At 35.2% G+C, this 23,550-nt stretch overlaps 1 protein-coding gene across 1 annotated transcript; it reads left to right on the top strand.

The window, feature by feature from the left end:
* The first annotated feature begins 19,077 nt into the window (after positions 1-19,077).
* LOC127239201 (uncharacterized) lies at positions 19,078-21,963 on the top strand. The gene is made up of 6 exons (XM_051257235.1): positions 19,078-19,402; positions 19,871-20,448; positions 20,613-20,802; positions 20,980-21,044; positions 21,179-21,389; positions 21,490-21,963. The coding sequence occupies exons 1-6, from the start codon at positions 19,271-19,273 to the stop codon at positions 21,748-21,750; spliced, it is 1,437 nt and encodes a 478-aa protein (XP_051113192.1). The 5' UTR covers positions 19,078-19,270; the 3' UTR covers positions 21,751-21,963.
* Positions 21,964-23,550: the final 1,587 nt, after the last annotated feature.

Here is a 23,550-nt window from a genome sequence, read left to right as displayed (position 1 = left end):
ATTATCACCCCTGAAACCAGAAAAGTATCTACTCCATAATCAAATAACAAAGAATAAAAGAGAAAGATGAAGTCACAGTGGGAGGGGGAAATCTTCTCTGTCGATGTGCTCCTGCATGATCTATGACTCTGTCAGTCTCCTGCTCCTGTGCGTTTCTGCCCTAGCCGTTCTCTCCTTGGCAATACGCGTGTGTTTTTCTTCTTATTTGATTTTTGCCCTAATTATTTTGTAGATGGGCTTTTGGGCCTTTAATTAATTTTATTTCCTTTTTTCTTCCAATTATGCCAAATTTAATATTTGCCCTCTGCACACAGCAAATAAACAATTCGCATATAAATTAGGTAGAATCCAATCAAAATCACCCAAATATCGCATATGATATGAATATAAAATGCATGCGATTTCTAATTATCAAAGTGTTTGCTATTTAAATATAAATATGTGCTAAACACAAATATATTATTTTAATTATAATAATATACTAATTTTGCAATATTCTTGTTGTGTACTGAAATGTGTTCATTATAGTATAAATGATTGTTATTTCAACATAGATATGTGCTAAACACAAACGTGCTATTTTAAATGTAATAATATGCTAAATTTGTTGTTGAAATTAACGGAATAATATTATTTCTCAACTAAAATTACGGTTACATCGTCATATATATACATATTGATATATTACCATAAATATAGATATATATGTTTTTTAGAATATATATCAGCATTCCTCCTCAAACTCAAGGTGGGAGTGTAAAAATCAGCTTGAGTTTGCTCAAGAACGACTTAAAACAGCCGGGTAAATGAGGCTTGATGAAGCCATCAACAGTCTGATCAGCAGAAGAAGTGGAGGACAAGGAGACGTTGCCGTTAGCAATGTGATGACGGACAAAGTGACAGTCGATCTCAATGTGTTTCGTACGCTCGTGAAAAGCATCATTCGTCGAAATCTTCATGGCACTCTGACTGTCACAATGAATAGTGGTAGCAGAGGGCTGAGTCATACCGAGATCAACCAGTAGCCATCAAAGCCATAGAAGCTCGGCAGTGGTATCGGCAAGAGCTCGATACTCGGACTCCGTACTGGACCGGGAGACGACCGTCTATTTCTTTCTGTGCTAAGAAATAAGCGAATCACCGAGAAAGAAACAAAAGCCGGTAGTTGAGTGACGATCGGTGGGATCTCCCGCCCAATCATCATCAGAGTACCCAGTTAAAACCAAGGACGAGCGAGCTGAATAATGGAGACCATGGAGGAGTGGACATGAACTGACTGACGATATGAACAACATAGGCAATGTCAGGTCGAGTAACACTCAGGCTTCCCACCAGCTGACGATATAAGGTAGGATTGTCAAGAGGGGCACTATCCATCGGAGTAAGGCGACAGTCAGACTGAAGAGGCGTAGGCGCGGTCTTAGAGTCAATGAGACCTACTTTAGACAGAAGGTCGGAGGCATACTTAGCTTGAGAAAGATAGTATCCGTCAGAGGTGTCGGAGATCTCAAGACCGAGAAAGTACCGAAAAGGCCCCAAACTCTTCATTTCAAAGTGGTTGTGGAGATGATCCTGTAGTTCAAAGATGCTAGACTGATCATCTTCTATAATGATCATGTCATCCGCATAAAGTAATAGAATAGTAACACCAGCAGACCCGCATCGAGTGAATAAAGCAGAATCATGATAGTTGGAAGTAAATCCAAACTGGAGCAGAGCAGAGCTAAATTTCGAAAACCAAGCTCGGAGTGCATGTTTCAAACCGTATAGAGCACAACAAAGTTTACAGACCTTGGAGGACGTGGGAAAATCAGGAGGGGGAGACATGTAGATGTCCTCAGAAAGATCACCTCGCAGGAATGCATTCTTGACATGGAGCTGATGTAGGGACAACTGACGAGCGGCAGCGATAACTATAAGACAACAGACGGAGGTGACACGAGCAACGGGGGCAAATGTCTCCTCATAGTCGATACCGTACTCTTGGGTGTAGCCTTTAGCTACCAAACGAGCCTTGTAGCGCTCTATGGATCCATTAGAATGTGTTTTGATCCGGAATACCCACTTACAGCCAATAAGTTTCTTGCCTCGAGGAAGATCAACCATATCCCGCGTGTGGGTTTTCTCCAAAGCCTGTAACTCTTTAGACATAGCGTGCCACCACAACGGGTCCATATACGCCTCACGAAAGGACCTAGTCTCATGGTGGGACAAGCTGGTAGAGAAGCAGTGATAATCGAGTAAGTGAGTAGGGAGATGACTAACCCGAGTGGAACGGCGAGGGCCAGGATCAGGGTCCAAGGTCGAAGTAGTGTCAGGATCTGGTGGTGGTGATGGATCAAAGTCGGGAGTAGTGGTGGGCTTGGGGATCGGCATCGGCTCAGAAGGCGCAACCAGGACAGCGTCATGAGCAGAGGACGGAGCCACGTCGTCGGAAGGAAATAGAGGTGGAGAAGATAAGGTAAGGAACGGAGACGAACGATCAAAGGGAACTCAAAAGTGGGACAAGGTAGAGAACTTGGTATTCTCCCAAAATGTGACATGACGAGAAATACGTAACCTATTGGAAATAGGATCCCGACAACGATAACCCTTATGCTCTACTCCGTATCCCAGGAAGCAACACAGATGCGATCGAGGTTCTAACTTGGTGCGCTCATGAGGAGAGAGGAGGATAAAACTGACACAACCAAAGGGGCGGAGAATACTATAATCAAGGGCTTGATTAAATAGTTTTTCAAATTGACTGACATTACCCATGACAGAGGAAGGGAGACGATTTATAGTGTAGACAACAGTAAGTGCGGCTTCCCCCCAAAAACGATCCGGACAAGAGGCAGATAAGAGAAGGGTGCGGACTGTATCGAGGATATGGCGGTGTTTACGTTCGGCGCGACCATTTTGTGGAGAGGTGTACAGGCAGGAGCGCTAGACAACAGTACCCTGATCATATAGGAAACGAAAGAATAAAGAATCTGTATACTAAAGAGCATTATCTGTGTGGAGAGTTTTTATGATGGAAGAAATTGGGTATGTATCATTTTTACAAAGTTCATATAAATAGAGAAGAGTTCAGAACGGTGTCGCATGAAGTAAATCCACGTAAAGCGAGAGTAGTCATCGATAAAAAGCACGAAATAACGAGAATCATTCATAGAGACAATGGGTGAAGGCCCCAAAATATCAGAGTGAACTAATGAAAATGGAGTATCCACAACAGAGGTATTATGAGGGAATGATAAAACAAGTTGTTTCCCAAAAAAACAATCCACAAAACTATGTATTGCTTGAATTTCTGTATAAAAACTATCACAATATTTGATTTATGGCATATTTTATTGATCTATCTCGCTTAACATGATCCAGAGTTGGTTTGTTGAGATTATTAACAATTTTTGCCATTTTAAGCAGTGATATGGGTCCAGAAAAGCTAAGACATATGAGGCAAGCGATAGCCGCCGCTGCTTGCAAGCAACGCTCCATCACTCAGGCCAGCGACCAGACACCCACCGCAGGGAAGCGACGGAAACTCATTGTAAATATCGCTTTAGTGTCCAACCCGCAGCGGTACAGCCATTCCACTTCCAGCCAGCACAGACAAACCCGCTCAGCTGCGCTGATGCCCTCCAGTCATCCGGAAAACGAGGAAGATTTGCGCCCTTACAAACCCAAGCAAGTAAAGCGAGCACCCTGGGAGTTATGGCCAACATCTGCTTCAACAGAATAACCGCCACCAACTGCCTAACTACCTAGCGGTTGGAACTACTTTGTAATTGCTTTCAACTGCTACTTCCACCAGCTATAAATAGGGCCAGATATTTGTATGTAATATATACTTCGATAAGGAGTATACAAGCACTTCTGTACACGCGTCTAGCTATCTTCCTTACTTCAGAGAGCTCCAACCCTGTAAGGGAGTTCTCTTCAGAAATGGCCAGGGGGGCTGAGATTTCTTTTTCCCCTTAGCCACATTTTACTACTTACTTAGTTTTAGTTTACCGCTTTAATTACAGATTTTGTAGAATTAAAAGTTCATGTTTTGGTAGTAAGTAATGAAATATCATTTGTACTCCACCATCACTTCTTCTATATTTTCACAATTATATAAACCCTAGTTGTAAAAAATTTCACTTCGCTGAGAAAGAACGCAGAAAGATTGATTATTCAAGCCTTGTCTTGTCACAAACAGATTCAAGGTAGTTCAATGTAGTTAAGTACGTGGGAGCCATGTCGACCTGCTTAATTACTGGTCTGAATTCAATTTTGATTAAAAAGAGGTAACAAAAGGGTAAAGCCACTAATGAGACAGAATTTAAGGTAATTAATGGGACATAGGCGGTGGTCTATTGGGTCACAAAAATTCCTAGTGACAGTAGGGTTTCTTTCTTATAATGAATAGATTCTGGGTGTCATTGAATTCTTGTTTTAAATCCCTTAAGGTCAAGTACCAGCGATCAAAATTCTTTATAACTGGTTAATATACTTACGTTACTCCCTCCTACCGTTTCCGTATTATACATATATGTTTCGATTAAACACCAGCATCACTCGCTCATTTCATCCAAGAAAACCTAGCCATTGAGTAACGCAGAGTTCAGACACAACACCCCTCCATCACTCTATACCGCTCAATCTATATAAATACATGTGTCATCCGCTCATGTCTCTCTCGCTCACCCATCGCTGGCACCTAGTCCGCTCACCACCGCTTCGCTCACCATCGCTCACTTTTTACCGCTTTCCTTCCCAGCTTTCTGTAGCTTTAGGTTCAAGCTCGCTGCAAAGCGGGTCCTCTTACTGCTTTTCTGCCGCTTTCATGAGATCAATACTTGATTTAAATTCGTGACTTAAAATCCTTGTGTTCGACCTGGAAACTCACCAGTTAAACAGTATAAATAATTATGATAAACGATTCAGGTTCTACAACCACAAATTTTTGCTATATCTGATCGCTCACAATAAACCTTTACATTAAAATTTTCGACTAAAATTCCCTAAACTTGAATATATATCAAAAAGCGTGTTATCATAATTTGGCGCCGTTGCCGGAGATTTTAAACTCAAGAACTGAAATCTTGGAAAGATCTATGAAGCGCCATAATTTACTTATATTTTTGTATTGTCTGTTTTATGTTTTACTGTATATTTAACTCCTTTAGTTGATGTGGCTATCTTTATGTAGGGGTCCGAAGCGTTTTCAACGTTCTACTAGTCCCACTCATTCTTCTCGCTCACAGAGACGTCTGTTCAGAGAGTTAACCAGAGAAAGGATTACGGCGAATGAAGGAAATGCCACCGCTCCCTCTACTGCCGTCCCGGCTTTCCAGACTGCCGCCGGGACCTCTTCAAACTCTTCCATATCCGCATTGTCGCAGGAGGTGCCGTTTTATATCCCCACTGTAGTCCCAACCGTTGTTCCCTACGTTCTGACAGCTATTGAAGAGCAGCTTGTGAGGATGCTTAGCAGCATTCAACAGGGTATGGCTGGACTACAACCGCACCTTGCTCAGGTGGAAAAGACTCAAGCTGTTCAAGGGGCGTTTATCGCTTCCCAGGCAGCTCAAACCGCCGCTACGACACCTGTCATCAGCGCTCGACTTCCACCTACTGCTGAGCCTAACCAGAGGCACGAGGGACAAAGGACTGTTGATCGCCCGCTTGTTGAAGTCCCCATGGACGTTCATTATCAATCCCTCTTGGATAACACTTTGATCACAAGTTCTGCACCCAGAGGCTCTGAACATTACGAGGTGAAGCCAACGCTCGTCAGCCTGGCCAGCCAGAGCCAATTCTATAGGCTGCTCAATGAAAGCCCGTACGAACATTTATAGAACTTCAACAGGATCGTTGCCACTCCAAATCGCATGGCATCATGGAGGACGCTGCAAAGTTGATACTGTTTCCCTTTTCATTGTCAGGAGAGGTTAGGAAATGGTTTGACAACCTCTACCCCATTCCTGCCACCTTTAAGGAAGCAGCGCAGGCCTTCATGAGCAAATACCATCCTGTGTCAAAGACCATTAGCCAGAGGAACAAAATTTCAAGTTTCAAGATGGCCAATGATGAGACCCTTCCAAAAGCTTGGAGCCGCTATAAGCAACTGCTCCGCAACTGCCCTCATCATGAGATCCCGGACTTTATGGAGCTTTAGATCTTCTACTCGGGGATCATTACAGATTTAAGGATGTCACTGGATGTAGCGGAAGGAAGCTCACTGATGGGGAGATATGCCTCATAAGCGAGGGCTTTGATCGAGAGAATGGCGGCCAATCAAACAAGTTGGCCGGAGACCAACATGCCGGAGCCATCGAGGGGTCTATACCAGGTTCCCGGCTTCAGTTTCTCAAGATGCACGGATTGAAAGCCTGTCAGTTCAAATTAAATAGCTTTCTAAGCTCGTGAAGTAGGACCGAGTAACAAAGGAAAGCAGGTAGTAAATGAGGCCACTGAGAAGTACGCCTTTGTAAACAAATCTAGCCCGCAGGTTGTTGAGAGCTCATCTGAGCAAACTAAAAACCCATCGGAGGTTTTTTATATGGCGAACAGAAATGCTCCTTAGTTCTAGAAATTTCACAAAGGCCATGCTCAAGGGCCCGCTGGACCGCGTCCTCAACAACAATTTCAACAGCCGCAACAGACCCTGACTAATCAAAGACCTGAGTTTATTTGATGACGCATGACTGAGACGATGGTGCCACTTAAGGCAGGATGGTGTGGAGGTGGTGGCTGCAGAAATAGATGGATGAGGGAGCTGAAATGACTCAAGCTCAAATAAACGGCCCGTCTTTTGGCCCTTCCCGAGAGTCCTCTCGGTTTGCACATCCTGAACTTGCACACCAGAAGAAGAGAAAATCACTGTGAGACCTTGATAAACTAATTTACCAACTGAGATCAGATTCAAGGTTAATTGAGGACTACAATAGGTGTCAGGGAGGGATAAAGATGAGGTGGATGTGCGTCCAATATGGGTGATGCATATATGGGTACCATTTGCGGTAAAAATATGAGGTAAAGATGGTGCGGTGGATGTAGAGGTCATAAGACGTATATCAGAGGTCATATGATTACTTCAGGCGGAATCAAAATACGAATGCGAGGTACCAGATATGGTAGACATGGGGGTATTGGAAGATAGAACCTGTTTAAAGAGAGCCTCCAAGTCCTGAATCGTAGGAGGTGCAGCCGCAGGCATGGCAGAGCCTGTGACAAATGAGATACTAGACTGAGGAGGTCCACGAACATGCCGAGGCTTGAATTTACTGTTGCCAGAGCGAGACGACCTAGTAGGGCAATACTGTATAGTATGGCTTAAAACGTGACAGTAGTGGCACTCCACTTTGGGGCGGTGACCAAAGTCGTGATCAGAAGACTGATATCATTTACAGCGGAGTTGACGACTCTGAGTAGGTGGTCAGGCGATGACTACAAGAGCATAATCAAGCGAAGGAGCTTTGGCGAGGTGAATACGTGTTTCCTCAAAAAGAATCTCCTGAATAGCTGCATCTAATGTAGGAAGTGGGTGCCGATGTAACAATGAGGCACAAACTGCCTCATACTCTGGACGCAAAGCCATTAAGACCTGAATGAGGTGAAGATGATCTGGAATGATCTCAGCCTGATCCAACCGATGCCAAAGGGGTTGCACTTGCACAAGAAAGTTGTTGATACATTGTCCTGGTTCCTATTTCAGATTATGAAGTGTACTCCATAGTTGATAATAGTGCGCCAAACCAGAAGCACGGAAGAGAACTGCCAAGAAATCTCACGCTACCTTAGCAGTTTCAAATTGAGCAAGTTGAACATGAATCGTCGGAGTGGAGGTGTTGCGCAACCAGGTAAGTATCTGATGGTTCTTACTGTCCCAATCCTCCAATCTTTCAATATATGATTCAACTGCTTTAGCGGTAGGCGCAACTTCTCCTATAGTGACCGGAGCAATATGAGCAACTATATCCCTTGTAACAACCCGCTATAACTTCCTACCTATCAAAAAAACTTTTCATCGATTGTGCCCATAAATTATAACTATCCCCAGATAAAGTAATATTAATCAGAACATGGACATCCATATTTTCCATATGAAAAGAGAAGAAGAAACCACAAATAATATCTAACGCCGAAACCGCAGGATCAAAAGTAGCCGACAGAAGCACGGACAGTGGATCGAATCGAATTTGAAATCCAAAAGAACAGACGATCACAAAATAGTGCTCAAACGGAAATATAAATTATACCATAAGAGACAAAATCAAATTCCGAGCAAGATGCCGGAAAAACCTCCGGCAGCCACCGCCGCATGCGCCGTCACGCGCCGCCTAGGCGTCCGACGGTGAAACTTCTTCATGCGCGTGAGATCGCCACACGCCGCCGTTCGCCGTGAAATTTCGGGTGCCGGCCGGTCTCACGATGGCGCATCTGATGGTGGGGCGGTGTTGATCAAGGATCGCCGGAAAGATGGGTAACAAAACAGGCAGTATGATTTGATTATACGAGGTGAAATCGAGGCTCTGATACCACGTTGAAATTAACGGAATAATATTGTTTTCCAACTAAAATTAGGGTTACATCATCATATATATACATATTGATATATTACCATAAATATAGATATACATATATTACAATATATATAACACCATAAATATAGATATATATATTACAATATATATATCAACATTTGCAATGTGCCAAAATGTGGTCATTATAGGGTAAATGTTTGATATTTAAATATAAATATGTGTTAAATTACAAATATGTTATTTTAAACATAATAATATGCTAGTTTTACAATATGCTTGTTGTGTGTTGAAATCTTCTCATTATAGTATAAATGTATGCTATTTAAATATAAATATCTGCTAAATTAAAAATGTGTTATTTTAAATAAAATAATATGCTAGTTTTACAATATGTTGTTGTGTATTGAAATATGCTCATTATAGTATAAGTGTATGCTCACAAAATATAAATAGCAAAATCAAACAAATAAATAAGCAAAATTCATACATAAGTCAGTAAATATAAATATACCAAATTAACATTCTTTTCTTTAATAATAACCCTATGACTAAACAAAAGTATGATCTAACTGCTGAAAATCAATCAACATCATAAACATGATAACCGCTACCTTATTTATATACATAAAGCTAAATAACAAAAATATTAAAAAATCTTACACATTTTCATTAAATAATAAAATATTATTATTATTATTATTATTACTACTACATAGTCCATAGAGATATATTCGAATGGGATAAAAGAAAGAAATATTAATTTCGTCTCAAGTCAAAGTACTCCCTCTATTCCATTGAAATGTTGTTGTTTACTTTTTGCACGTAGATTGTTTAATATTAGTATTATATTGAGTTATACTAAAAAAGACAAAAGTACCCCTATTAATATTGTGTAATATAAAAGTAATGAAATTTGTGTAATATATTATAAGTTGGAAGGATATTTATTATGTTAGGTAGGTAGTACAATTACTAAATCAGGGAATAGTAACCTTATTTTAGAGACAGACAAAACTGAAAAATGACAACATTTTAATGGGATAGAGAAAATAATATTTTTATCATTTTTGTTTGTCTCACTCAAAATTATCATTTTCTTAATATAGTGAAAATATTTTATATACAATAACAAACTACTTTACACAAATTACAAAACATCGTTACTTTATTTCTACTTTGTAAAGGTAAAAATATCAAATTATCTTACATAATTTCACTAAACAATAAAATAATACTTCTTCTGTCCCGACATAATTGACACATTTCATAGTGACACAGTATTTAAGGTAATGACGTCTTAGTTAATAATGGTAAATTATGGTAATATATTTTTATTTTTTGATGTAATTAATAATATTAATAGTTTTAAAATAAATTTACTATATATAATTAAAAAAATTATAATATGTATTAAATATTATATCTCAATAAAAAATATATGAATATAGATATTATTTTGTAGAAAATAAAATTTTATATAATACAAGTAAATAAAAAATATGTTTATTTATTTATAATTAATATAAATTAATTTTATAAAAAATGTAGAATTTTAAATATAAATAAAAATATTTATTTTTTGAGAAGAAAAATCGAAATAAAATGGGGTTTGAATGGGTCTTACATATATTACCTAGTTAATTAAATTTATTTATATTTATTAAGTATGTTTCAATTTAGTAAATTTTACCCAAAATAAAAAAATATCAATAATTATGAAACAAATAAAAATATCCATTAAGAGAGAACGAAAAGAGTATTACTTTTTTAATTCATTAAGAAAAAGAAAAAGAAAATGACATATTTAAAATAAGAAGAAGGGATAATAAAAATAAGGGATAATCCTTCTAAAATCCTTACATCTCAATATACTTTCTTGTTCAATCTCTATATACAATTTTATTCATAACAACTCCTTTTCTCATTTCTAATTACTCCCTATTTGTAAATTTATCTTTAAAATATCTATTATGCTCTTCATATATTTTTTTATTTACCTTATTATCATACTCATATCAACCATTAAAATTAATTTATTTGTTCAAATTATTCTTCTGCCCTAATTCATTTTTTTTTTATATCCAATGATCGATAATAAAAACAGATTTTTAAATTTTTGTTGGAAATTAAACCAAGCTAGTAATTTCTTTTATATTTATTTTAGGAGATAAATATGATGTTGCAGTTTAAATATCATGGAGATAATAAGTTAGATTTTATCATAGTGGAAGAAACTGTTTTTTTTTTTTTTTTTAATTAAAAAGGAGTAGAACTTCTGTGTATTTAATTAATTGTGTTTTTCCTAGGAAAGCTTTTATTCATCCCTGTGGTTGCATCTAGTTAATTTTATTATGTGCCTATATCAAATTGGTATCAGAGCTATGGCGAATCTCAATTCAATCTCCGTGTGTCATGTTTAAAAATTAAAGTGCAAGGCATAATTCAATTTTTGGTAGAAACAGATGGTAACCCATCTCAAGGAGTGTCTATTACATTGTTATGTTGCAGAAGGTCTTCCAGAAAATGCTAATGAGGACGACAAGGAAAGGGATGACCAGGCATTATCACAGATTCATCAGGCAGTTGACATATCAATTTTTGGTAAAATAGCTATGGCATATACTGCAAAAGAGGCATGAGTGCAACAAAACAATTAATTTCAGGCTTTTGTTTGTACCCCTTTACAGCCAATGAAACCACCAAAAGAATTGTATCAAGTCAACAGGTGTAAACACTTCAAAATAATCAATTTCAGGCTTTTGTTTGTACCCTTTACCACCAGTCTGGCCTTGTAGTTATCAACTTCCCCATTAGATTTAAACTTAGTCTTGTATACCCATTTCACTCAAATAGCTTCCTTCTCTGGAAGAAGTACATAAAGTTCCAAGTTTTATTCATTTCAATAGCATGAATTTCTTCGCACATCGCTTTCACCCATCTCTCATCATTAGCAGCCTCCTGATAAGTTAATGGATCACAATCCGCAAATAAAGCAACATTAGCAATCTCATTATCAGATAGAGCATCATCACGTTGAATCACATAATCTTGGAAGCGAACTGGAAGATGACGCTGTCGTTGTGGACGACTTGCTGTCTCACCTTGTGAGTTGTTGTCAGTAGCTGCAACACCCTGTCAACTGCTACTATCAGGTGATACTGCAATATTATTTACACGAGAATCTGGTTCATAATTCAAAACCACATCACCTGATTTTGAATTTGCAGATGACCAATCCCATACTTCTTCATCAAAAGTCACATCCCTACTTACAATGACCTTATGCTTTACTAGATCGTATAACTTATAGGCCCGGGAAACGTCACTATAGCCAATGAATATACACTGTACTCTTTTATCATCCAATTTCTGCCTCAGCTGATCCGGAACATGTGAGTATGCAATACAACCAAACACTTTAAGATGTCCAACAAAGGCTTTCTACCACTTCAAGCTTCTTCCAGAGTCTTGTCTGGAAGACCACGAGCAGGGCACCTATTTAGCAAATACACCGCACATGCTACCACTTCGGCCTAAAATGACTCTGGCATATTCTTTAATTTTAACATATACCTAACCATGTCCATAATGGTGCAAGTCTTTCTTTCCGCAACCCCATTTTGTTGTGGTGTGTATCTGGTAGTGAGTTGATGTTGGATACCATGCTTCACGAGAAAATCATCACAGACCAAATATTCCCGACCCCTATCTATTCTCAAATTTTTTACCTGGCAGCCGCTTTGCTTCTCAACAAACTTCTTGAAACTTTGAAAAATACCGCAAGCCTCTTATTTCTGTTTCAAAAAATATACCTATGTTTTTCAGCTAAAATCATCAATTAAAGAAATAAAATAGCTACAACCACCATTTGGAGTTTTAACACAACACAAATCTGAGTGAATTAACTCAAGTGGCTTCTTAGCCCTCTAAGATTTTCCAGTTTGGAAACAATCTCGATGTTGTTTCCCCAAAACACATGTGTCACAAACACGCTCAGGACGTTGAATATCAGGCAGTCCATTTATTATCCCTTTCCTAGCAAAAAACTTCAAAATGTCAAAATTCACGTGACCAAATCGCGTATGTCATAACCAATTACTGTCACCAATCATAGTACTCAACAGACAAGCTGTCCCAGCATTTAACGACAGAGAAAATAAACGATTAGAAGACATTGGTACTATAGCAATCAAACCAAACTTTTTATGAGAAATGCTACAACAACCATTATGAATATGGATTTCATACTTTTTCTCTGATAATTGGCCCAGACTTAATAAATTATGATAAAGCCCAAGAATATAATAAACATCATAAATAAAATCAACAACACCAATCTTCAATTTGATGGGAATTCTCCTTTTTCCTTGTACAGAAAAAATAGAATTATTTCCAAATTTAACTTCACCTCGAAATGACTCATCAAGTTCAAAAAATAATCCCTTTTCTCCGGACATGTGATTGCTGCATCTAGTATCCAAAAACCGTTTATTTTCATCACCAATATGGACAACATTACATGCCAAGAGTAATGTTTTTGATGCTTCACCGTGCTCCTGTGCAGGATCAACTACAAACTTTGCCTGCAAATTTCTATTTGAATTATAAAACCAACATTCTGATTTTTTATGGCCAAATTTTCCACAAGTATAACATTGAATTTTTTTTTTCCAAGGTAATAGTGTGAAAAATTAGGCTGACCATAATTTTCTCGACCAAAATTACCACGTCCTCTGTAAGAACCACCTCTAAAGTTATAACAGTTACCTCGACCACGTCCAGAATTTACTCCTCTGCCTTTGAAAATATTTTTTCGTCCACCTCTATTATTATTGTTGCCACGCCAATTATTGTGCCCAGACTGCCTCTGGCTCCATTCAACCGACTCCTTCCCATAACGGTTATCCCCTAAATTTAATTATGACTGCAATGCCTTCTCCACATCTTTTTCTGCGGTATCCTTAGACTTTCCATTAATTCTCTATTCATGTACAATTAGAGATCCCTACAAATCTTCAATACTCAAGTTCTCCAAATCTTTTGTTTCATGAATCACTGTTACCACATGATCAAATTTCAGAGGTAAAAGTATTAAGAACTTTCTCAATAAATGCCTTGACAGTAAGCACATAATCATTCACCGCCACCTTATTCCTCAGATCCGACAAACGAGAGAAATAAAAATCAATTGATTCAGATTTGTCCATCATCATCAATTCAAATTTCCGTTTCAACATCATCAAATTATTTTGTTGCACTCTATCAATTCCTTTATATATCTTCTCCAGAATGTCCCATGCCTCTTTTGCAGTGTCTGTCATAGCTATTTTATCAAAAATTGATATGTCAACTTCCTGATGAATCTATGATAATGCCTAGTTATCTCTTGTCTTGTGGTCCTCATTAACATTCTTTCGAAGACCTTCTGCAACGTAAAAAAATTGGAAAATTCATCAAATGGATGTCAAATTCGTTTTTTTGAATGGGCCGCTCAATGAAGAAGTGTATGTAGAGCAGCCCCTAGGATTTATTCGAAAAGGCGAGGAGCATAAGGTGTATAAGTTGAAAAGAGCCTTATACGGTTTAAAACAAGCTCCAAGGGCGTGTTATTCTAGAATTGATTCATACTTTCTTGATCGAGGATTTCAATGATGCCCATATGAACACACATTGTACAAGAAGTGCTCTTCTAAGAATGACATTATTTTTGTGTGGTTATATGTCGATGATTTGATTTTTACAAGAAATAACTCAAAGATGATTTGTGATTTTAGGGAGGCTATGATCAAAGAATTTGAAATGAATGATTTGGGGTTGATGTCATATTTCCTAGGACTTGAAATTTTCCAATCTGATTATGGTATTTTCATTTCTCAAAAGAAATATGCCACTGATATTTTTTTTTCAAGATGGATGTTGCTAAGCCGGTTTGGACCCCCATTGAAGAGAACCTGAAGCTAACAAAAGAAGGTTCGGGTGGTTTTGTGAATCCCACATATTTGAAGAGTTTGGTTGGAAGTCTAAGGTACTTGACAGCTACCAGACCAGATATTACTTTTGCTGTTGGACTGGTTAGTCGATTGATGGAAAATCCAAGGCAGTCACACTTGCAGACAACTAAAAGGATCTTGAGATATATTGGAGGTACACGCACAGATGGAATTTTTTATTCTGGAGACAACGAAGTTGAGTTATATGGTTACACTGCCAGTGATTGGGGAGGTGATACAGTTGAAAGAAAGAGTACTTCTGGATATGCTTTTTTCATTGGCTCAGGTGTATTTTCTTGGAGTTCAAAGAAACATGTGGTAGCTTTGTCTACTGTTGAAGCCGAGTATATAGCAGTAGCAAATAGTGCCACTCAAGTTGTATGGTTGAGGAGTGTTTTAAGTGTGTTACAACAGAATCAAATCAACCCAACAAAAATTTACTATGATAGCAAGTCAGCAATTGAGATATCCAAAAATCCGGTATTTCATGGTCGTAGCAAACACATTGATATTAAATATCATTTTATTCGTGAGCTAGTTCGTGAAGGGAAGATTGTGTTAGAATTTTGCAAATCTAGAGAGCAGGTGGTAGATATTTTCACGAAGCCGTTGAAGATGGAAACATTTGTGAAGTTGGAGAAGATGCTGGGAATGTTTAACTTTGAGGAGCTTGGTTTAAGGGAAGCAATGTTGGAAATTAAACCAAGATAGTAATTTCTTTTATACTCCCTCCATCCTAAAAGAGTTGTCTTGTTTTTCCATTTTCGTCCGTCCCAAAACAATTGTCTTGTCTCCTTATTTAGTAACTGTGGTCCCTACTTTATAACAAAATTATTCCTACTTTTCCAAACTACCCCTAATTATTACTCTAATCTATTTTTTAAATTCTTCAAAAAGCAAGGGCATTATAGTCTTTTATATCCTATTTTATACACACTTTCAATTAAATACTATTATTCCTTAATTTTCGTGCCAACTCCCAACAAGACATTTCTTCTGGGACGGAGGGAGTATTTATTTTAGGAGATAAATATGATGTTGCAGTTTAAATATCGTGGAGATAATAAGTTAGCTTTTATCATAGTGGAAGAAACAGTTTTTTTTTTTTTTTTTTTTTTTTGAAGTTAAAAATGAGTAGAACTTCTGCGTATTTAATTAATTGTATTTTTCCTAAGAAAGCTTTTGTTCATCAATGTGGTTGCATCTTGTTAATTTTATTGTGTGCGTGTATCAATATTCATCGACGACCGATGAAAATACAAGTTTAATGTTTTCAAAAATTTTCTCTCAACTAATTTAGCATTAATTTCAAATGACAACCGATAACAAATCTCCCCCAACCACCAACGATGTAAGCACCAACACCAACACCAACCACCATAACCACAATCGCCCACAAACATCACACATCGAAATTGAACCAACACCAAAAGTGACTGTTGATTTATGTTTGACATTTATGTAAAAAACTTAATTTTAGTTTTGAGAGTATTAGTTATATTTGCATTTTCTATAAACGCAAATAAACTTACAAGAGCTATGTCAAAAAATATATATAATCACAACCATAAATTGCATCAAATCGAAATGAGGTTATGATATTTGTATTTCTCATATGAGAAAAATATATTTTTTAAAACAAAATTACGTACTTTTCAAATTCATTTTTAATACTTTCTTGTAGAGCATCTAATACTTCTACAAGGTGTTTGTGATACTTATTTTTTGTCTTATACAAACTTTAGTCGGTTGAAACAATTTTTTTTATAAATATTTTACATTATGATTTAAATATTGCCTTTATTTTTTTAAGAATTTTCATCAATATTGTATCGAATCAAATGATTTATTTTCGAATGACGATTTCAACATGGATCACCACACACCCACTTTAAAATATTAGTATTCACTCTATTCTTATCTTCTACTACTGATGTGACCCTAGGGATGAATTAAAATTTTTAAATTTATATTGAGAATAAATGCAAATCAATTTACAAATATTATGTCGGAAGTATATATCATCGCAACGGTGAATTGCATCGAGTTGAACGGAGGTGATGTTGTCATTTGTAGTCTAATACGAAAAACGTACTCCCTCAGTCTCATGTAACTTGGGTGTATTACTGTAAATACGAGAATTTAAGTAAAATATAATTAATAAGTAATTAAAAAGTGTATTAGTAAAAATAATTATAGACTAAGATTAAGATAATCAAATAGTTTAATTAAAATTAAAAACTTATAAAATTTAAAATTTAAAATGTGATTAAAGTGTATAATTATATTTCCAAAAATAGAAAAGACAAATTATGTGGGAATACGAAAATAAAAAATAAGAACAAATTATCTGGGACAGAAGGGTACTTGTTAATACAAAATTTTGTGTTTTTCGAATTTACTTTTTATACTTTATTGGTGAATAGGCGGTACATGTTTGAAATACTTATTTTTTGCCTTACACGAACTTTAGTCAATTGAGACCAATATTTTCTATAACTATTTTGCATTGTGAATTAAGCGTTGTTATTATTATTTTAAGAATTATTATTATTATTGTCATGTGATACTTCCAAGTTTGAGCACCAAATATTTTTTACTTAAAAAATATAGTGTTAACTTGATTTTTATATTTTGTTATTTATGTGCAATAAACCTCATGGATAAATTAAAATTTGTAAGCTTATAACGAAAATAAATGCAAATAAAATTATAAGAGTTGTGTTGAAAAGCATACTACAACAATGGTGAATTATATCGAGTCGAAAAGGCATTTTGAATTACAAGAGTTATAATGAAAAATATATCTTTTAAAACAAAGTTATGTACTTTTCGAATTATTTTTAGTACTTTATTGTTGAACAACCAGTACTTTTATAAAGTATTTGAAATAAATATTTTCGTCTTACATGAATTTTAGTTGGTCGAAACCAATATTTTTTATAGATATATTGTATTCCGATTTAAGTATTGCCGTTATTTTTTAAGAATTTTACTCATTATTGTATCAAATCAATTGACTTATTGTCGGACCATACTTTAAAGATTGAACACAACATATTTTTTACTTCAAAGATATTAGTGTTTACTTATTCTTATATTCTACTATTGTACAATAAATCTCAATTGATTAATGAAATTTGTAAGCAACATCGACAGTAAACACAAATAAAATTATATGGATTGCGTCAAAAAATATAACATTGCAATGATAAATTGCATCAAGCTGAAAAAAAGATTATGGTGTCATAATTACTTCTCATATGTGAAAAAGATACTTTTTAAAATAAAATACTGTACTTTTTGAATTTATTTTTAATACTCTATCGTTGAACATTCAATACTTTTATAATCTCGTTTGTATTTTTCATATTAGAAAAACATTCTTTTTAAAATAAAGTTTTATGTTTTTCGAATTGAAAGTTAATATTGTATTGTAAAACAATAAATACTTATATTTGAAATATCTATTTTTCATCTTACACAAATTTTATTCCGTTGAAATCAATATTTTTTATAAATATTTCATTGTGATTTAAGTGTATCAGGTAATTTTTAAGAATTATTTTCATATTTGAATTGAATCAAATGATTTATTGTGAGAGATGCTTTTAAGATTGAACACCACATATTTTTTACTTCAAATATATTATTGATAACTTGATTATTATCTTTTACTATTGTCCCATAAATTTAATAGATGAACTAAAATTTATAAGTTTATATCGATAATAAACACAGATAAAATTATAAAAGGTTGTCTAACAAAAATACCACCGCAATGATGAATTTCATTGAATTGAAATGAAGTTATGATACTTTTTGTATTTTTCATATGAGAAAGAACACATGTTTTCTAAAATAAAAAAAAAAATTTGTATTTTTCTAATCAAAACATAATGAGTTAAATATCACAAATACCGATAACAAATAAAATACAATACTCCCAATAAATTAAAAAGACAATAGTTACATTGTTATAAAATTTAGTTATTTATTACGTAACCAAAATAAATAATCTAACAATTAGGTTAAAAAAAAAAAAAACTAACACCATGAAATTTATAAATAAACATATTTGTATAATTTAGATATTACATATTCTAGTTCTATGAAAATTTTTATTATCAGATATTGTGGTAGTTTTAATTGTTGTTTCTGTCGCCGGTGCTACTTTAAATTTATGGCAATTGATTTTATTATTAATTGGTTTTATTTTCTTCACCATTATAAATTTAAAATAAAATTAAAAATCAATTGTATGAGATTCCGAAGATGATTAAAAGAGTTAATGAAAATAAATAAGAGTATTATGATTTTTTAAATAAGTAAAAAATAAAAAGGAAAAAAATTATAAAAGTAAATAGTGAAAAGTTAGATATTTACTTTTATTTACAAAGTAAATAAGAATTTACTTGGTAAGAAATATAAATTTTATTAAAAGTTGCCCATAAAATAACAATTTCAACAATAATAACGCTATAATAATAATAATAATATAATATAATAATAATAATAGTAAAGGTTGAGAAGCGTAAGATAAGGAAACGGTGGAAGGGGTGCCACAGAAATGATTGAAGGCAAAGGACGGCACAGAGAAAGCTGGGCGAAGCATGTCGATGGGGTATTGGTTTCGGGAGAGAGAAAATGGTGGAGGGACGTCCATGTGGAGACTACTGATGGAAAACTACTCATAACCCTAATTTCCTTTCACTCTACCCCCCCTCATTATGTCTCACTTTTTCTCTCTCTACTTCATCAATGGGACTCTTCACATCCACTCGCCACTCCCATTCCCATTCTCATTCCCACCCTCGCCCCGCCGCTTTCTTTCTGCCCCGTCTCATCGTTCCGATCGCGTTATGTTGCTGCACCATCGTCCTGATCTTTGAGGTAATTAATCACTTTTTTCTGTTCTTGTGATTATGGCGCTTTCTGATCGATAGGCAATTTAGAACCATTTTAAACGATGCGGGTGGAATTTTGGTACTCTTTGAATCGATTGAACGGAGGCTGACTGATCGAGTGAGATTTCACTTATTTGTGTTGCGCGTAATTTTAGTTTTATTTGGAATTTTTTTACCCTAATTTTGTCGCCTCACTCTCCGTCTCTCTGTTTTGTGTAATCGAGCTCTCTGTTTGTTTTTATCTCATCGGACAATCGATGATGTCGTGTTGGATTTAGATTAAATAGCGTAGAATAGTTTGCGATGAAATGGTTTGTAGTAAAGACTGCACTGTGATATTTCGGGGAGGAAGATCGATCGATTGATCGATCATTTATCATATGGATTAAATATGTGTCATAGATTGAATAAAATAATCCTTCACCGCGATGTTTAATCTGATATATATCTGCAGTTGGACAACCTTGTCTCGCAAAGCAAGACGATAGTAGGCCATAACTTGGAACCAACTCCATGGCATATTTTCCCTTCGAAATCCTTCGAAGATGAATCCAAGTACTCTAAGGCTTCCAAGATCCTTTGGTGCAATTACCTCAGCTGCCGGGGGCCATCTCCTCGCCATGTTGCTCAGCCGAAGGTCCAGGAGTCGACTTCTTCTGGCAAGTGCCCTGATGTGTTCAAAAACATACACCGTGACCTGGAGCCGTGGTCAGAGTCCAAGATTACCCTGGCCCATTTGATGGAGGCGAAGAAGTATGCTGCTTTCCGGGTTGTGATAATTGATGGCAACTTGTATGTGGATTTGTACTACCAGTGTGTCCAAAGCAGGGCAATGTTTACAGTGTGGGGATTTCTGCAGCTGCTGAGACGTTATCCCGGGAGGATCCCTAATGTTGATTTGATGTTTGATTGCATGGACAAACCTACGATGAACGTGACAGAGCATGCTGTGATGCCGATCCCCCTCTTTAGATACTGCACAACCTCTGAGCACTTTGATATTCCCTTCCCGGATTGGTCGTTCTGGGGATGGTAAGATATGCTATCATCACTTTCAGTATGCATTATCCAACTTTTTAGCATTGGATTAGGAAGAAATAATTGATGTAGAGGGCAACTACAACACAAAACAACTACACTTGGAGTGTGTGCACCTCACATTTTACCAATTATTTAAAATTTTCTTCTCAAGACAGGTCAGAGATAAACATACGGCCTTGGGATGAAGAATTTCGAAAGATCAAGAAAGGTTCAAAGCGCCGGAGCTGGGCAAACAAGTTCCCTGTAGCTTTCTGGAAAGGGAATCCTGATGTTGTCTCTCCAGTCCGTACAGCATTGCTTGAGTGTAACAATACTGAACAATGGAATGCACTTATTCTGCGTCAGGTTCGAGCTCTGCTAAATCTTGAATCCATTGTTATTGCATTCTAATTTCCACTAAGAATCCATGGCATGTGTATGTTGTAAGTAAAACACTAAGAGTATAACCGAACAATAGTACGTACGTACATGTTAATGTGTGTATTTTCAATTTCAAAGCCCTTAATCCCGGTTTGTGAATAGGACTGGTTAGCAGAAGCAAGAGAAGGCTTTAGGGAGTCTAAACTATCCAAGCAATGTGATTATCGGTGAGTGATTAGTTCATTCTACCCCACTTGGTTCGATAAATGCTTTATGTTTATACTGGGATGACACTATCAAACGAAATTGGATTTGCTTACATTTATTGGTTTCAACTAGACAAAGAATTTTCATTTTTTAGGTACAAAATATATGCTGAAGGATATGCTTGGTCGGTGAGCTTGAAGTACATATTGTCTTGTGGGTGCATGCCGTTGATCATAACACCCCAATACCAAGATTTCTTCAGCCGCGGCCTGATCCCACACAAGAACTTCTGGCCAATTCCTAAAGAGGAGATGTGCCCTGCAATAAAAAATACAGTCAACTGGGGCAACTCACACCCATCTGAGGTACACGCACGAGTGTTCCTCTTTTGTTTCAACATTTTTATATATATATATATATATGTATACTTCAATGGTGATAATATAACGATATTTTCACAAACAGGCAGAGGCGATCGGAAAAGCTGCTCAGGATTACATGGAAAGCTTGAACATGGCACGTGTATATGACTACATGTACCATTTGATCACTGAATACTCAAAATTACAGACGTTCGAGCCAGTCCGCCCTCCCAGCGCCCAACAAACGTGTGAGGAGTCTGTGCTATGCTTTGCAGACGAGAAACAGAGGAAATGGCTGCAGAAATCGACAGCTTTCCCGGCAAGGTCATCCCCCTGCTCCCTTCCACCTCTAGATAGTTATTAGGACACCTCTGAAAGGAGTTCTTGAGTAAGAAAAAAGGATTGATCTATTTTGTCACATTGTAATCAATATATATATATATATATATTTAATACACATAATTATGTTCATTCATTTTATGCTTGTAAAGAAGTGGTTGAATGCGGTTGCGCATCCTCACCAAGAATGATTGTTTCAATGATTGAATCTTTGCGGGATTATTATCTTTGTTTTTAATGATCTTTTTAGTTTGGTTTGGATATTCGGTTGAGATTGTGTAACAGCAGTACAATTTGATTTTTGTTAGAAAAAATAATGTGATATTTTTTGAGAAAATATAGGGTGTGTTTGTCTTGTTAGAAAACATAATGTGATATTTTTTGAGAAAATATAGGGTGTGTTTGTCTTGTTAGAAAACATAATGTGATATTTTTTGAGAAAATATAGGGTGTGTTTGTCTATGGGTTTGGATTTTGAATTAGTTATTTAATGTAATATAAATTGAGGATTAATGTAATATAAATTGGGGATGATATATTTTGAATATAAAATAAATTTGTAATATAATATAACAAAAGTAATTATTTGATATAATATTTTTAGAGGAAAAAAAATATGAATAGTAAAAAACGATTAAAATACAAAAAAACACAACAAATATTCTCTCTGTATGGTTATTTGAATTCGACAAGAGTTTTTAATGAAGTACTAATATACAAGATTGTTTTTTTTAATTTTTTAATTTTTTCTTAATGAAATGTATTTTTATTTTATTTTATTTTGTTTTGTGGACATACAAAAAAAATTGATAGTAGAAAATGAAATTGTAGAGAAAACGAATTGAATATATAATGATGTTATATTGTTTTGTAAAATAGAGAATTAAGTTGAAAAAAATAAAAAATAAAAAGCATAAAAAATAATACTCTATATCAAAAAAAAAAAAAAAAAAAAAACAAAGAGAAAGAAAATCACTTACTAAAAAGTAATAAATTAGATAAAAAAAAATATCATTGTATTTTTTAGTTATATTTTTAATTTGATAATTTGTTTTAATAATAAATTAAATATGATATTTCATGAGATTTGTATAATATAAAAATTATAAAATAATAAATAATATTAAAAAAATAACAAATAAATACAAATTAAATCGTAGAAGTTAAATGTAAAAGAAGTAAAATAAATAAATATACTGAACTATTGCTATTTCATTTTTCTCCTTTTTTTGCATACATGATAGAAATGAAATTAAGAAATAAGAAATAATTTATTTCTCAACTTTTAATTTTTTGTCTTAATTGAATAAGAAAAATTGAGATATTTCAATCTATCTGTTCCTATTTCTCTATACCAAACATTCCATAAATTTCAATAGTCCATCAAATTTTAGTTCTCTATAGCTTGAAAATTTTCATTTATCATCTTCAAACATAACATATGTCCCCACTCTCCATCGTAATAATATGAGAGAATTTCCTTATGATGTATCATGTATCTTGAATATTTGTCATCGAAATACTATGTTTTTACCTTTTCCTACGTTTTGAGATGATAAGGTAATGAAACATGTTGTTTGTTTTCTTTTTGGTGTTTACTATAATTTACTATTATTTTGTTTTCCTACGTTTTGAGATGATAAGGTAATGAAACATGTTGTTTGTTTTCTTTTTGGTGTTTACTATAATTTACTATTATTTTGTTCTTCAAGGCTTTTGAGGGCTAGTACATTCTCCTTGAACAATCCAATCACACTTTGATCGCGCTATCGTGGTAGTTTGCAATACACACATGTTGGTTGTTGCCTTCTTCAAACTTTTTTTT

The sequence above is a fragment of the Andrographis paniculata genome, unplaced genomic scaffold (genome assembly GCF_009805555.1).
Source record: "Andrographis paniculata isolate CXL003 unplaced genomic scaffold, ASM980555v1 Contig77END, whole genome shotgun sequence".
Taxonomy (NCBI): Eukaryota; Viridiplantae; Streptophyta; class Magnoliopsida; order Lamiales; family Acanthaceae; genus Andrographis; species Andrographis paniculata.
The sequence above is the reverse complement of the archived record's forward strand: the minus strand, read 5'-3'. Positions and strand labels throughout refer to the sequence as shown.

Excerpts from the sequence above, each read along its gene's own strand:
- LOC127239201 (XM_051257235.1), top strand. The coding sequence starts at position 19,271 with ATGGGACTCTTCACATCCACTCGCCACTCCCATTCCCATTCTCATTCC. Across the intron at positions 19,403-19,870 it reads CCATCGTCCTGATCTTTGAG|TTGGACAACCTTGTCTCGCA; the intron begins GTAATTAATCAC and ends ATATATCTGCAG. Across the intron at positions 21,045-21,178 it reads TCCAAGCAATGTGATTATCG|GTACAAAATATATGCTGAAG; the intron begins GTGAGTGATTAG and ends TTCATTTTTTAG.